Source organism: Cetorhinus maximus, chromosome 22 (genome assembly GCF_964194155.1).
Source record: "Cetorhinus maximus chromosome 22, sCetMax3.hap1.1, whole genome shotgun sequence".
Classification (NCBI taxonomy): domain Eukaryota; kingdom Metazoa; phylum Chordata; class Chondrichthyes; order Lamniformes; family Cetorhinidae; genus Cetorhinus; species Cetorhinus maximus.
The window spans coordinates 71,263,380-71,279,871 of NC_135900.1; the positions used below are offsets into that span (position 1 = coordinate 71,263,380).

The window sequence follows — 16,492 nt, forward strand, 5'->3', positions numbered from 1 at the left end:
CCTTGTTGTGTACACATTGGTTATTTAGAAGTGACTTACTTTAAAAATAGTTCACTGACTTTATTACCCTTTTGGATGTAGTGCGAAAATGTAAGGTAATAAACACATTCTTTTTCCTTACAAATGAGTACATCCGCTTAACTCATTATGAGCAATGCCATAGGCAAGCTGCAAATATTGTTGTAAAAAAGTGCATTTATTCAAGTTTCCCACATTATATTCTGGCATCCCATTTTGTTGCTCATCACATGTCATGCTCCTAAATATGCCAACTAATGAAACCCCAATGTAAGGGAAATAGACAAACATTTCGTGATTTATTTTTTTGGGCTTAACATAGTCTTCTTCAGAATGCACATGTGAAGCCAGTGATACCACCAATTGTGCCAATCCACTGAGACCCATTTCCTCCAGGACACACACAATTTCATATTTTGATACACTAGTGTTTAATTTTTATAATAATTCCTCCTAATGTTTTAATGGTCACACATTCCATTTTATGACTGTTATTCAAATGAATTTTTATAATCAAGCTACTTTAAACTGATTCTACTTTCAACCTGTTAATGTTGAGGCCGAATTTGTAATCAATTAATCCAAATTTTAAAATTAAGTTCCTCACTAAAAGTTATTAACCAAATTTTATAATGACACACTGTGCATTTAAATAACATAATAACTTAAATTAATTAATATATTATGTCAACATAGGAATTTTGTAATTATACACATTTAATTAACTTCCTGCTAGTATTTAATATTTAATTAATAATAGAATGAACATTAAAAATCAATGCATTTTATAGTTCAGCATCTCTTCATTATAATTGATAATGATATTTATATCTAAATTATCTCAGGGACAAGAGATCAACTAGAATAACAGTAAAATAAAATAAAAATGGATGTTTTTATTTGTTTCTATCTATTATACTCCCTCATACCCAAAACTCTTTCAACTATTCAGCTTTTATGTGGATTTCTTGGATTAGTTTTCATAGAGACATAGACTCAAGAGCTTTACAGCATGGGGAGAGGCCCTTCAGCCCATCAAATCCACGCCAGTCATCAAGCCCCTATTTACTCTAATTCCATTTTCCAGCACTTGGCCTTGTATGCTATGGTGTTTCAAGTGTTCATCTAAATATTTCTTATATGTTGTGAAGGTTCCCGCCTCTACCACCCTTTCAGGCTATGAGTTCCAGATACCACCCCCCCCAACCCTCTGGGTGAAAAATGTTTTCCTCAAATCCCCTGCCTCTTACCTTAAATCCATGCCCCCTGGTTATTGACTCCTCTACTAAGGGGAAAAGTTTCTTCCTATTTATGCCCCTCAATTTTTCACACCTCAATCAGGTCCCCCCTTGGCCTTCTCTGCTCTAAGGGAAACAATCCCGGCCTATCTAGTCTCTCTTCATAGCTGAAATGCTTCAGCCCAGGCAACATCCTGGTGAATCTTCTCTGCACCCTCTCTAGCGCAATCACATTCTTCCTATAGCGTGGCAACTAGAACAGCACACAGTACTCCAGATGTGGCCTAAATAACATTTTATACAGCTCCATCATAACCTCCTTGCTCTTGTATTCAATGCCTCGACTAATGAAGGCAAGCATCACATATGCCTTCTTAACCACCTTATCTACCTGTCCTGTTGCCTTAAAGAATCTATGGACATGCACACAAAGGTGTCTCTGATCTTCTGTATTTCCTAGGGTCCTACCATTCATCGTGTGCTCACTTGCCTTGTTTGTCCTCCCAAAATGCATCACCTCTCACTTTTCAGGATTAAATTCCATTTGCCACTGTTCTGCCCATCTGACCAGCCCGTCTATATCATCCTATAGACTAAGGCTTTCCTCCGCGCTATTTGTCACACCACCAATTTTAATGTCATCTGCAAACTTACTGATCATACTTCCTATATTCACATCTAGATCATTAATGCACGCTACAAACAGCAAGGGGCCCAGCACTGAACACTGCAGTATGCCACTGGACATAGGCTTCCAGTCACAACAACAACCTTCAGCCATCACCCTCTGCTTCCTGCCACCAAACCAATTTTGGATCCAATTTGCCAAATTGCCCTGGATTCTATGGGCTCTTACCTTCTTGACCAGTCTCCCATGCAAGGCCTTGTCAAAAGCCTTATTGAAATCCATGCAGATCACATCAACTACATTACCCTCATCTACACACCTAGTCACCTCCTCGAAAAATTCAATCAAGTTTATTAGGCATGATCTCCCCTAACAAAGCCATGCTGACTATCCTTGATTAATTCTTGCCTCACCAAGTGGAGATTAATTCTGTCCCTCTCAATTTTTTCCAATTTCCCTACCACTGATGTTAGACTCACTGGCCTATAGTTCCCTGGTTTATCCTACTACCCTTCCTGAATAATGGTACCACATTAGCTGTCCTCCAGTCCTCTGGCACCTCTCCTGTGGCCAGAGAGGATTTGAAAATTAACGTCAGGGCCCCTGCAATCTCCTCCCTTATCTCCCACATCAGCCTTGGATACATGTCATCTGGGCCTGGGGATTTATCCACTTTTAAGCCCACTAAAACCGCTAATACCTCCTCCCTCTCAATGCTAATTTGTTCAAGTATATCTCAGTTCCCCTCCCTGATTTCTATACCTACACCGTCCTTCTCTATAGTGAAAACAGATGCAAAGTACTCATTTAAAACCTCACCTACATCTTCCGGCTCCTTGCACAGATTGCCACTTTGGCCCCTAATGGGCCCTATTCTTTCCTCTTGCCCCTAATATACTTATAAAACGCCTTTGCATTTTCCTTTATTTTACCCGCCAGTGTTTTTTCATGTCCTCTCTTCGCTCTCCTAATTTCTTTAAGTAACCCCTTGCACTTTCTATACTCCTCTAGGGCTTCTGCTGTTTTGAGCCCTCAGTATCTACCATAAGCTTTCCTTTCTTTCCATATCCAATCCTGAACATTCCTCAGCATCCAGTGTTCTTTGGGCTTGTTGGTCCCACCCTTCACCTTTATAGGAACATGTAGGTCCTGCACTCTCACTATTTCCTTTTTGAATGACTCCGACTGCTCTGATGTAGATTTTCCTACAAGTAGCTGCTCCCAGTCCACTTTGGCCAGATCCTGTCTTATCATATTAAAATCGGCCTTCCCCCCAAATTCAAAACCTCTATTTACACTCCATCTTTGTCCTTTTCCATAACTACCTTGAATCTGACTGAGTTATGGTCACTATCACTGAAATCCCCCCGCAACTGACACTTGTACCACTTGCCCGGCTTCCTTCCTTAAAACTAGTTCCAGCACCTCTGGCTTTCTACATGCTGGCTTAAAAATCTCTCCTGGATACATTTTAAGAATTCCACCCCCTCTAAGCCTTTCACCCATCCCAGTTAATATTGGGGAAGTTGAAATCCCCAAACATTATTAACCTATTATTTTTACACTTCTCTGAGATTTTCCTACATTTCTGCCCTTCTATCTCTCCCTGACTGTTTGGGGGTCTATAGTACACTCCCAGCAATGTGATTGCCCCCTTTTTGTTGTTAAATTCTACCAATATGGCCTCATTTGAGGAACCTTCTAAGATATCATCTTAGTAGTAATTGACTCCTTGATCAATATTGCGACATCACCTCCTTTTACACTCCACACCCCACCCCATCTTGCCTGAAGATTCTATATTCCAGAATATTGAGCTGCCAGTCCTGCCCCTCACTCAACCATGTCTCTGTGATAGCAATATCTTATACCCATGTGTTAATCAACACCCTCAACTCATCTGCCTTCGTTGCAAGACTCCTTGCATTAAAACAAACGCAATAGAGTCTTGCAACTTGACTATATACACTCTGCATTCCAGACTGACTTGGTTTTTCTTCTCTACTTGTCTGTACATCTGCCCCTACTATACTTCCAGTCCGTATCCCATCCCCCTGCCAAATTAGTTTAAACCCCCACCAACAGCACTAGCAAACTCCCCCGCAAGAATGTTGGTCCCGTTCCGGTTCAGGTGCAACCCGTCGGAGTACAGGTCCCACCTTCTCCTGAAACAGACCCAGTGATCCAGGAATCTAAAGCCCTCCATCCTGCAGCAACTCTTCAGCCACGCACTCATCTGCTCTATCTGCCTATTCCTATACTCACTAGGAAGTGGCACTGGGACCAATCCAGACATTACAACCTTTGAGATCCTGCTTTTCAACCTGCTACTTAGCTCCCTAAATTCTTGTTGCAGGACCTCATCCCTCTTTCTACCTATGTCATTGGTACCAACGTGAACCATGATCTGACTGTTTGCCCTCCCCCTTCAGAATACCCTTCAGCTGTTCACTGACATCCTTGATCCATCCTGGAGTCATGTCTGGGGCGGAGAAACATCTGTCCGGACCCCTCACTATTGAGTCTTCTATCACTATTGTTCTTCCTCCCTTTCTCCTCTCCCCTTGTGCAGCTGGGCTCTGGCTGCATTTCCCAAAGGAACCATCACTCTCACCGTTCTCCAACACAGAAAAACTGTTCTTGAGTCAGTTGCACTCTGGGGCTTTATTGACTACCTGCCTGCCTCCCTTCTTCTGACTGGTGGTCACCCATTCCTTCTCTGACTGCACTTCTTTAACCTGCGGGGTGATGATGTCCAAAAACATGCTATCCATGTAACTTAGCCTCGCAGATGCACTGCTATGCCTCCAGCTGACGCTCAAGATCCGAAACCCAATGCTCAAGTTGGTCAAACTGGTGGCGCTTCCTGCAGATCTGGTCATCCAGACTGCCAGGAAAGTCAAAGACTTCCCACATTCTGCAGGCCATGCAACACACAGGACTGAGTTCCCCTGCAATACCTTTGGTTAAAATACTCTCACCATAAATTTAAATCAAGTAGAAAATTATTTAAGTTCTTTTTTTTTTAAAACAGAGCTAGAACCTTACCTTTCCTTAATGTAGCTTTAAAGTGGAGAAAAACGCTTACCTACTGCCTACCAATCAGCTCTATGCTTTGTGCTGATGTCACTTTTGTCAGTCTTTTCAAATTCTGCTGGGGTTTCTGTTTTATCTCCCCAACTCACGCCGTCCTTTCTCCACAACTAACGCTGCTCATATTCAAATTTGTCGCGCCTCATTTTTTCTACTTCATTTACTAATATGCTAATTTATTTCTTTTAATTGAACAGCTGTCATCGGCTATCCCTTGATTCGAGAATGACATCTACTCAGGCTTGCGAGTTTCTGCTTCATGTGACTGAACAGGATGATTCTTGACTCTCAGATCTTTGGCACAATGGGCAGCATGTCCGAGGTAGCGGGATCCAGAGTGTAGGATTTGCTTCCTTTTCCTTCCATCCCTGCAGCCACTGCCTCATCATTAAGCCATTAATGTCAATGTTGCCACGCTTCATGGAGAGCTTCAGAGTATCTTTGAAACATTTTCTTTGCCCTCCCTTGGAACTTTGGCCATTTGAGTCGAGAAAGATGACCTTTTCTGGGAAACCCTTTTCAGAAATCCAGGCACAATGCCCAGCCCAACAAAGTTGACTTTGCAGTTTTGTCTAAACGCCTCTAGAACTGGATTCAAGAAAGCCACTAGTGTTTGTTTGAGGGACCTCCCATTGAATCTTGAGGATGCGGCAGAAGCATTGCTTATGGAATCTCTTTAGCGCTCTTGTATGCTGTTGCTACATAGTCCAGGTCTCAATTCAGTAAAGGAGTGTGGTGACAACAACTGCTCTGCATACTAGGACTTCTGTTGACTTTGGAGGTCTGTTGTCGTCAAACAATCGCTGCTATAGTTGTAGAAGGCTAAGCTGAAACAGCTGACCCAGTGTTAGGTCTCTTCAATGGTGGCCTTTTGAGAGATGGCTGCCAAGGTATGGGAAGTGCTCAATATACGAGAGTCTCTCCTTCAACATATATGCGATCCTTCAACATATATTTGGCTGACCAGGTGTGGGTTGACAAATAAGTTCTGTTTTAGCAACATTCAAGGCTAGGCCAAGTTTCTTGTCTGCAGAAATGAAGAGATTGAGAGCGGCTTGCAAATCTGGTACAGAGTGGGCAACAACACTGTAGTCATCTGCAAACTATAGATCATGTATATTTATGGTGGTCAGTTTAGTTTTGGCAAGGAGGCAACTGAGGTAAAACAGTGTTCCAACTAGATGGTATTTAATACTGACACCAAAAGGTAGATGATCTTTGATGAGGTGAATAGCCACTGTCGGGTAGATTGTAAAAAGTATGGGGGCTATCACCCAGCCTTGTTTGACCCCAGTCTGGATTTTGAAGGCACCTGTTTCAGATCTCCCACTCAAGACATTACCGATATCATCATGAAGCAATTGCAGGGTTGTGAAGAAGTTTCTCGGACATCCAAATCTTTGAAGCACATTCCATATAGCCTCATGATTTACTGAGTCAAACATTTTAGTCAGGTCGACGAATGCAATGAAGAATTCCTGGTGTTCTTGACATTTTTCATGCATTTGCCTGGCGACAAAGATCATATCAGAGGTTCCTCTGGAAGGTCTAAAGCCACACTGTCTCTTTTTCCTCTCAAATCCGTGAGTGCAAGGAGTCTGGTGTGAGAAAATTCCCACCAGCTTTGAAAACCTCAGCTGGAATACTATCGTGGTTGCAGGGTTCATTGTTTTTACATCTGCTTAATTGCGTGGTGCAGCTCTCCTATTGATGGTCATTCACTCATGGATTCTACAGTAGGGTATGGTGGGGGAAGGTTGAGGGTGGGGGATGGGGCGGGGATAGTCTGGAAAGCATCAGCTGCCATTATGGATTCATGGTTACGGAATTTTTGCAAATGCTCTTTCTAGCATTGACAGATGGCAGTCATCCTTAAGAAGAGCAAAACCATCGGTGAGCGAAGGGGATTTTGTCCATAGATTGCTTCAAAAAAAGCTCCTAATGTCATGGTGGTCAGCATATTGTTGGATCCCTTGGACTTTCTCTTCCCGTCACTTGTCTTTTATCTTCTGTATTTGTCTTTGGGCATCACCTTGAACTTTTGGAATTCTGCCTTCTTGATTGCGATCTTGGATTGTTCTGCCAGGCAACAAAAGCTGCTCGTTTTTATTCTAGGAGGTTACAATTTCAGTATCATTTTCATAGAACCAGCCCTAGTGATGACGATGCTCAAACCCAATGGTCTGGGCACAGGAGTCCACTACAGTTGACTTTATTTCATCCCACTGTTCATTAATTAAGTTGAATGTGTGAAGATCTTCAAGATTGGTCGGAAGCTGCACTTTGAATTCCTCTATTTGCTCAGACTGCTTTAGGGCCGAGGTATTAATCTTCTTCCTTTTGGACCTCGCGATACCTCGGTGCTAGGTGAATGTTCATCACTGATCGACCAATCTGTCCAGGAGGCATAAGTCTCCCCCATGAATGGAGTGAAACAGAGATCATTTAGATTTTTGACCCAAACAATAACAAGATCCAGGAGGTGTAATGCTCTGACCTAGAATACCCCAATGTGGTTTTCTATTTGTCCTTCTGGCAGGAGTGGGTGTTTATTATAATGTGGCCATGCTGAACACACTTTGTCAGCAGGACGCCGCCATCTGCACTGGCTTTTCCCACATCTTTTCTCCCCCAGTGGTCCTGCTCCAGACATCGGAGTCACGGCCAACCCTGGCATTAAACTTCCCAGAAGGATCATCTTTTCTTCATTTGGGATGGCAGTGAGGACTTAATCAAGGTCAGAATAGAACTTTTCCTTAACATCTTCATCAGAGTCAAGGGTTGGGGCACAAGCGCTGATAACAGTGACATATTGGTTACGACTGAGTTGTAGATGAAGCGTCAGAGGGGTCTTTCATTTATACAATTGGGTACATCCTCCTGCTTGTTGCTTCAGTTGCCTCTCTCCAAGAACGCAAATCTCACTGAGGGTGATAACATCAATTTAGAGTCTTGACAGCCCACGTGGTATGATTGAAGTTCTCCCTGACGGTCACTGTTGAGATTATTCAGGAGTATTCTAACATTCCAAATTGAAAAATTTAAATTTTTTTTTCTTTGACCACAAAGATGGTAATCCCACAGGTGTGGTTCCTGAGCCTGGAGAAAGGGCAGCTTATTTTTAGGGCACCTTTTCTAGATTTCACCCCATTTGGAGTAAACAGAGCAGTCACAGGTGTTGCTGCCCAAGCACACCTATGTTGGGACAGAGATGTCTAACAACTTTCATGCATTTATCCAAGTAAATTCTTGACTTTAGAATCCCAGGGTCACAGCCCTGGCCCCAGCACCAATTCTCCATCGCCGCAGTATTTGGTAAACAGACCCTGGTATAAGTCTGCACACCTTTAACATGGGAACTTTGGGGCCCCGTCATTGTCCATACAATTTTGACAGATTGGTGATCAGGTTCCAGTGAAGTGTCAAATCACAAATACGGGGACCATCTTGCTGCTGCAGTCTTCTACCACTTTCACAGCCGCTGAGATGCAGAGTCTTCTGTCACCTGTTTGGCCATTGAGAACTTTTTGGACCTCACTTTACCTGGCACCTCCCCCCCAACCTTGCCTTGCAAGAAACTCCAGGCGGCACCGTTCAAGGGATTGTCAGGGGGTACAAGGTGGCAATCCACGAAATTGAACAGTAGCAAATAGCAATCACCAATTTTTTTAGAGCTTCATTAATATTTAACCATTGTATTAATTTAGAATTTAATCAATAATAATGTCAATAACTCAAACACTATCAGATAAATTTGTAAAATATTTTCACCAAAACCTACCCCTCATTCTTTGTTACTTTACCTCGCTCTTTCATTTGGAGGCCTCCATCGCTTTGTAACTCTTTCGAGTTATCAACAGATCGCATGTAACTCTTTCGAGTACATTCACAGTTCTCTGTTTCCGGGAGTGGGACATGAACCCACAACCTTCTGATTCAAAGGCGAGGGTGCTATGAACTGAGCCACAGCTGACACCTCTCCATCGCTTTGTACCTATCCTGACCCTGCGTTCTCACTAAAAATCAAAGTTGATAATCCCCAGCTGAACTAAATACCCTAATTTACATTGGATTACTTAGAAAATACTTAGAAAAACACCATAGAAACATGTCATTTGGCCCAACTAGTCTATAATTTTAGATTTTTTCTAGGGATGTGAGCATCGCTGGCAAAACCAACATTTATTGCCTAACCCTAATTGCCCTTACTGGTGAACCGCCTTCTTGAAGCACTGCTGTCTGAGTGGTATAGGTACACCCACAGAGCTGTTACGAAGTGAGTTCCAGATCTTTGATCCCATAGCTGTGAAGGAACGGTGATAAAGTTCCAAGTCAGGATGTTGTGTGGTTTGGAGGGGAACTTGAAGTTGGTGGTGTTCCCATGCAACTGTTGCCCTTGTCCTAGGTGGTAGAGGTCGCAGGTTTGGAAGACATCGTCAAATGATGCTTGGCAAACTGCTGCAGTCCATTTTAGATGGTATGCACTGCTGCCACTGCGCACCGGTGGTGGGAGTGAATGTTTAATGTGATGGATGAGGCACTTATCAAGCAGCTGATTTGCCCTGGATGGTATTGAGCTTCTGGAGCGTTGCTGGAACTGGGCTCATCCAGGTAAGTGGAGGGTATTCCATCATGCTCCAGATTAGTGTCTTGTAGATGGTGGGCAGGCTCTGAGGAGTCAGGAATTGAGTTACTCGCCACAGAATTCCCAACCTCTGACCTGCTCTTGTAGCCACAGTATTTATATGGCTGCTCCAGTGCAGTTTCTGATCAATAATAACCTCCAGGATGTTAATGGTGAGAGAACATGTGAGAAGTTCCAGAAGGCTGCCAAAGTAACTTATGAACACATTCCTTATAAATATCAACATGCTCCAAATCCATATATCCTAAAAAATAATTCTAAAATGGAAGACAATAAATAATATTATGGAGTATTGGTTCCAAGACTGATTTAAACAATATTGAACTTAGCCTATACTTAATCAGGGGCTACAGTGTAACAGAATGTATTAAAATTGTCCACAGAATAACTTGCCTGTGAATATCTGATGATAATATCTGGAAATTCGATGATTTTTGCATGCATAGATCATGGATTGAATAAGGATCTTTCTTGTATGGGCTCAGTACCAGACTACACAGTCCAGTTATCCATAAGTCCTCATATAAAATATTACATATGCAAAATGAGGGGGATTCCAGAGGTTACCTACAGGTGCTATTGGATTGGATGGGCAAATACTGACCTTGTCAGCGACGCCAACATCTCATGAAAGAATAAAACAAAACGTGCAACAATACTAGGCTCTAGACGAGTACAGGACTAGTCAGAGTTTACTAAGTTGAGCTGGATTTTTGTAGCTCTCTTTAATGTTATAGTAATCTCTGAGTTTCTCAGTATCAGCTAAATGGACAGATCAGAGGTGGTCCAACCTTCTGAACCTTACAGCCACATCTGATAATCTTCAGGCATTTGAGAGCCGCAAGACACGGGCAACCTTTACAGACATATTTTACTATTGCACACACTTCTGTGAGGAAAACTTCAGCTTTTTCCTCTCTAAACTTCCATGCTTCCTTCACACAGTTCTTTCCTCTCTCATCTTCCAGGCTTCCTTCGCACACAATTCAGATCGTAGCAAAAATAAACCTGCTTCACTGATGCACATCAGAGCTAGCACATGCTTATTGCTTAACTGATTTTGGAAGCCTTGCTCTTCCGATGTGGAAACAGTCAAGAGTTAAAAAAGATTGATTTCATTTGGGAAAAAAAGATTGTAACCATCTACTGAACAACGAACTTGAATCACAGTATCTCAGAATCTCAGAATTATTACAGCACAGGGCACCATTCAGCCCATCATATCTGCAACAGCTCACCGAATTAGCAATTCGCCTAGTGCCATTTCCCCACCTATTCCCTGCAACTCTGCACATTCTTCCTTTTCAGGTAAGTCTAATTCCCTTGAGAATGCCTCAATTGAACCTGCCTCCATCATATCCTCATGCAGTGCATTCCAGACCTTATGTGTGTGCTGTGTGAAAAAGGTTTTTCATGTCATTTTTGTTTCTTTTGCCAATTACTTTAAATCTGTGCTCTCTTATTCTCGATCCTTTCACAGGTAGGAACAGTTTCACCCTATCTACTCTGTCCAGACCCCTCATGGTTTTGAAGGCCTCTATCAAATCTCCTCTCAGCCTTCTCTTCTCCAAGGAAAACAGTCCCAACTTCATCTTCAATCTATCTTCCTCATCCCTGAAATCATTCTCCTGATTTTTTCTGCACCTTCTCCAATGGTTTCACTTCTTACCTAAACTGTGATGCCTAGAATTGGGCATCAATTACTACTGTTTCCTGTCACTCGGCCAATTTTGCATCCATGTTTTATTGTCTGTTTTATTCCATGAGTTATAACTGTGCTCACAAGTCTGTTGTGCACACACTTTCAAATACCTTTTGGAAGTCCATCAACAGCATTACCCTCATCAACACACTGTTACCTCTTTAATTAACTTGGGATTTTTTTTGAAGACTATTTTCCCTTAACAAATGCTTTCCTTAATTAACCTGCATTTGTCCATGTGGCTATTAATTTCCCACCACCAAAGTTCAACTGACTGGTCTGTAGTTGCTGGGCTTATCTTTGCACCCTATTTTGAACAAGGGTGTAACATTTGCAATTCTCCAATCCTCTGGAACCACCCGAGTCTAAGGAAGACTGAAGAATAATGGTCAGTGCCTCTGCAATTTTGACTCTCACTCCCCTCGGTATCATTGGAAGCATCTCATCCAGTCATGGTGCTTAATCACTTTTAAGCATTGGCAGCCTATTTAATACCATCTCAACGATTTTAAATCCTTCCAGTGTATTAATTACCTCTTCTTTCACTGTGGCCTGGGTAACACCTTCTCCCTTGTTAGAGACGGATGCAAAGAATTCATTTAACAACTCAGCTATTCCTCTGCCTCCATGTGCAAATCCCTTTTTTGGTCCCTGATCAGCCGTCGTCCTCGTCTTACCACACTTTTGTTATTTATATGCCTATAGAAGACTTTGGGATTCGCTTTTACGTTAGCTGCCAGTCTCTTCTTATACTTCCCTTTTGCTTCTCTTACTTGCTTTTTCATTTCTCCTCTGAGCCTTCTATATTGAGCCTGGTTCTCCATTGTATTGTTCACCTGATACCTGTCAGAAGCACACTTTTTCTTCTTCATCTTACTCTCAATCTCTTTGTTCATCCAGGGAGCTCTGAATTTATTTGACCTACCTTTCTCCTTTGAGGGAATATATCTTGACTAAGCTCAAACTCTCTCTTCTATGAAGGTAGCCAAACTTTGATTTCAACTATTTGGCCTAGATCCATTCTTACCTCAGTGAAGTTGGCTTCCTCCGCCAACCCCCACCCCCAGTTAATTATTCTTGCTCTAGCTTGTTTTTTGTCCTTTTCCATAGCTAACCTAAAGCTTACAATACAATTATCACTGTCCCCTAAATGCCCTAAACGTTCTCCTACTGATTTTTTTAAAAATTCATTCACTGGATGTGGGCTTCGCTGGCTGGGCCAGCATTTATTGTCCATCCCTAGTTGCCCTTGAGGAGGTGAGCCATTTTCCTGAACCGCTGCAGTCCATGTGGTGTATCTGATCCACTTGGCCCATTCCCAAGAACCAGGTCCAGCAGTGCCGTCTTTTTTGTCGGACTGGAAACAGACCGTAGAAAAAATTCCTGAACACGCTTGAGGAACACTTGCCTCTCTTTGTCCTTTAAACTACTACTATCCCAATTTACATTCAGATAATTGAAGTCCCCCATTATAACCACTAATTCTTGCACCTCTCTAATTTCCTTGCAAATTTGTTCCTCTGCATCCTTTCCACTATTCGGTGGCCTATAGACCACATCAAGCAATGTAATTGCACCTTTTTTGTTCCTTAGCTGTAGCCAAGTAGATTCAGTCTTTGACCCCTCTGGGACAACCTCTCCCTCCAGCACTGCACTAATCTCCTTAAATCAAAACTGCCACTCCTTCCCCTTTCTTTCCTTTCCAATCTTTTCTGAATACCTTGTATCCAGGAATATTTAGCACACCTTTATAGCCACAACATCATATTTCCATGTCAATCTGCACCTGTAACTTATCAACCTTATTAACCAGACTCTGTGCATTCATTTACATGCACATTAACCCTGATTTAGACTTTCTTACGTTTTCCCCTTACTCTAACCCCACCTAATAACTTGCTACTTCCATGCACATATAGTAATTAACCCTTCTCCTCCATGCACACATAGTAATTAGCCCCCATCTGCCCAAACACAACAGGAAGGTAGGTAGTACAGGTATTAAAAAAGAAAAATTTAGTTTATCTGTTATTACTTGCCACAAAATGAATAACTTTGTTGTAGTAGTTTAATAGCATTAGTTAGCTCTTGCACGTTAGAAGTGAATGCATTTTTAAAGGCACAATTCCTTAATGGAGATTGTCCTAAACAATTTACACCCCTGGCATAAAGCAATGCAGTATAATAATTTGAGAATATAATTATTATCTGTACAAGCTGACAAAATCATAATTCCATCTTTTAAATACACAAAAAACAGTTAATGTTTTAAGCTTTGAAAGGTGCCAAGTACACGAGTATGGAAATTTTTGGACCTTGTTAACCCTGTAATTATCAAAATAAAATTAATTAATTTGTGGAACATCAGTATTTATCTATTCCAGGGATGGCCAAATTGCGGCTCACAATCTTCATGCGGCTGTCTGACAACAGAGTGCAGTTCATTCCTTGTGCTGTGAAACCTGTTAAATCATGCTTGGAGGGAGGCAAACATTCTTTGCAGCCTCAGCTGTGAACAGCATCACAGAAGGAGAGAACACGAGAGCAGGTAGCAACACTAGAGAGAGGGAGGAGGGTTATGGTCAGCTATTTGTTCCAGCAAATCGCAAGATCTCTTTGGTTGCATTAGTTAGTTAAGGCAAAATTTACTTTTTTCTTTAGTTTGATTGATCAGTTGCCTGTTAACTATTGTTTGATCTACTTAATTTTAACTTGTTTGTTACAGTAGACGTCTTAAAAGTGAAATCTTGTTCTTTGGTTATTTTCATTGATCATTTGGGAAACTCATCTTTTAAAAAGTTATTGGTCTCTACGTTGATCATAACACCAGCCTTTCCAGTACCTCCTGCCTCTCAATTTTCACTCCATCCATTACCTCTACCATCGCCATTTCTACCGATGTTTTAGCAAACTCCTCTTATCAATAAACACGAATATAAGTATTCATTAAGTTTTCTCGTCTTGCCCTGCACCTCTAAGCATACATCATCCTCTACTACTTACATGCTAATGGAACATTTTCGGGTCCCGTTTTATGTTAACTGTCATTCTATTGTTATATTCTCTCTTTAGCAGTCTTATTTTCCTTCTACATCCCCTCTCAAATTATATTTGGTCTGGTTCTTACTTTAAGAATTCACCTGACATGCATCATAACCCTCTTCTTTTGATTCATCATATTCTCTATTTCCGTCACCATTCAAGGAGACCTGGCTTTGATTCCCCTACCATTCCCCCTTGTTGGAACGTACCTAGCCTGCACCTGAAGCATCTCCTCCTTAAACTTTACCCATTGTTCCATTACAGTCTTTCCTGTCCACTTTTGGTTCCATTTTACCCCACTTCTCATCCCAATGAAATTAGCCCCCTTTCAATTTAGCCTATTTTGGATAGTTCCCTGCTCTTCACATTACAAAGTTTAGATTGGTGATACAGATGATCACTCTTACCCAAGTGTTCTCCCACTGACACTTGTTCCACTTGGCCCACTTCATTTCCCAGCACCAGATTCAGTGCCTTCTTTCCTGTAGGGCCATGAATATGCTAGTCAAGGAAGTTCTCCCAACGCATTTAAGAAATTACTCCCCGTCCTTATCCTTTACTCTAGCACTACCCAATCGATATTTGGGCAAGTAAGTCTCCCAATATCAGCACTCTAGTTCTTGTACATCTGTGATTGCATGCAGATTTGCTCCTCTACCTCTCTCGCACTACTTGGAGATTTATCCCCAGTAGCATAATCACATTCTTGCTTCTCAACTCCAACAAAGAGATTCTAACTTTGCCTCCTCAAGGACATCCTCCCTTTCCAAGACAACAATGTCTTTCCTAATCAGTACTGCCATCCAACTTCCCTTTTCACCTTCCCTATCTTTTCTGAACACTTCATATCCTTGAATATTAAGTTCCCCATCCTGAGCATTTGTAAGCCAGGTTTCCATTATTGCCACCACATCATATTCCCACATAGCTATTTGTGCTTGCGGCTCGTCAATCTTTTTCACTAGATACTGTGCATTTACATACATGCAGTATAAACTTTTGTATTCCTCACAGTCCTTCTTAGTCCTCTCCCTTCTTTCGTACCATCCAACACTCACTTTATGCAGCTTATTTCCCTTTTCTACTTCCATGTGCTGATGCAGAGAATTGTTATTGAAGTTCACTAAACAGTGTACAATGTTGTTCAAACAATGGACCTGAACTCTAAACTCAAATTGCTCCATCCAATTCCTGGGCTCTAGATATGTTGTGGCTACCTGAAGTTCCACATGCCGTTCGAAATGTTGACTCAGTACATCCTTAATTGATCGGACCACATCCTGCGGTGTCGTCACCTTGCTAGAGAGCACTGCAGAAGAAAACATATGCATTAAGTATCCTTCCACTTATGAACATTCTGTATTTCCACCTGAGATATTACATAACAAGAGATTGGGCTGATAATCTTTTCCTTAAATCAACAACCCACAAGCAAGAGTTAGAAAACTAATCCTTAAGACAAACAATGACAATAATTCCACAGAATGGAGGCTAGCATGAAATTAGGGAGGAGACAAAATATAAATAAATGCATAAATTATTTGACATAGCAGGGTGGCAATGTGCTGTTAATAAAAATTGACACCTGCAGTATTTCCACAGGAAATTGCCCAAATACCCGATTATTAATTTATCTGAAATGATCAACATGAGCTAAAAACAGAATTTTTATACATATAGTTTAAAGCTGGATATTTCTCTCAAATATGACCCTAGTGCTTCAGTTAAACATTTCTGACAATGATACAGCAATGTTAAAGATGTAACCTGATTGGGTCTCATTTCCTCCTCTGAAATCTTTGAAATCTGCCCACATCATCACATTAAATGTATTTCAACTCACAGATTATCACTAAAACTAGCTTCAAGAACTTCGAACTTTGTAACCTGCAGTTAAATAACGCCCCTACCTGGAGGAAGTATCTTTCACACAAGTTACATACTTATCAGGAAGGTCACTCTATTCATCTAAGTTTTCCCACCCAGAAAGAACCTAAGTCTGTCCACCAAAGCATCTAGTGGCTTCTTAAATGATCCAGTTGAGTTGCCCTTCCTTGTCATAGCAAATGGTTTAGCATGGAGTAGTGCTCTGAATTAATGATCTGCAGCACCTCCACTTGATAGCA

At 41.5% G+C, this 16,492-nt stretch overlaps 1 protein-coding gene across 4 annotated transcripts in view; it reads right to left on the reverse strand.

The window, feature by feature from the left end:
• Positions 1-16,492, reverse strand: part of LOC144696785 (UPF0606 protein KIAA1549) — a 303,163-nt gene that overhangs the window by 137,088 nt on the left and 149,583 nt on the right. For all 4 annotated transcript variants that reach the window (XM_078568519.1, XM_078568518.1, XM_078568517.1 and 1 more), the window contains exon 3: positions 15,584-15,675. In XM_078568519.1, coding sequence (XP_078424645.1) covers positions 15,584-15,675 — 92 coding nt within the window. The remainder of the gene's footprint in view (positions 1-15,583; positions 15,676-16,492) is intronic.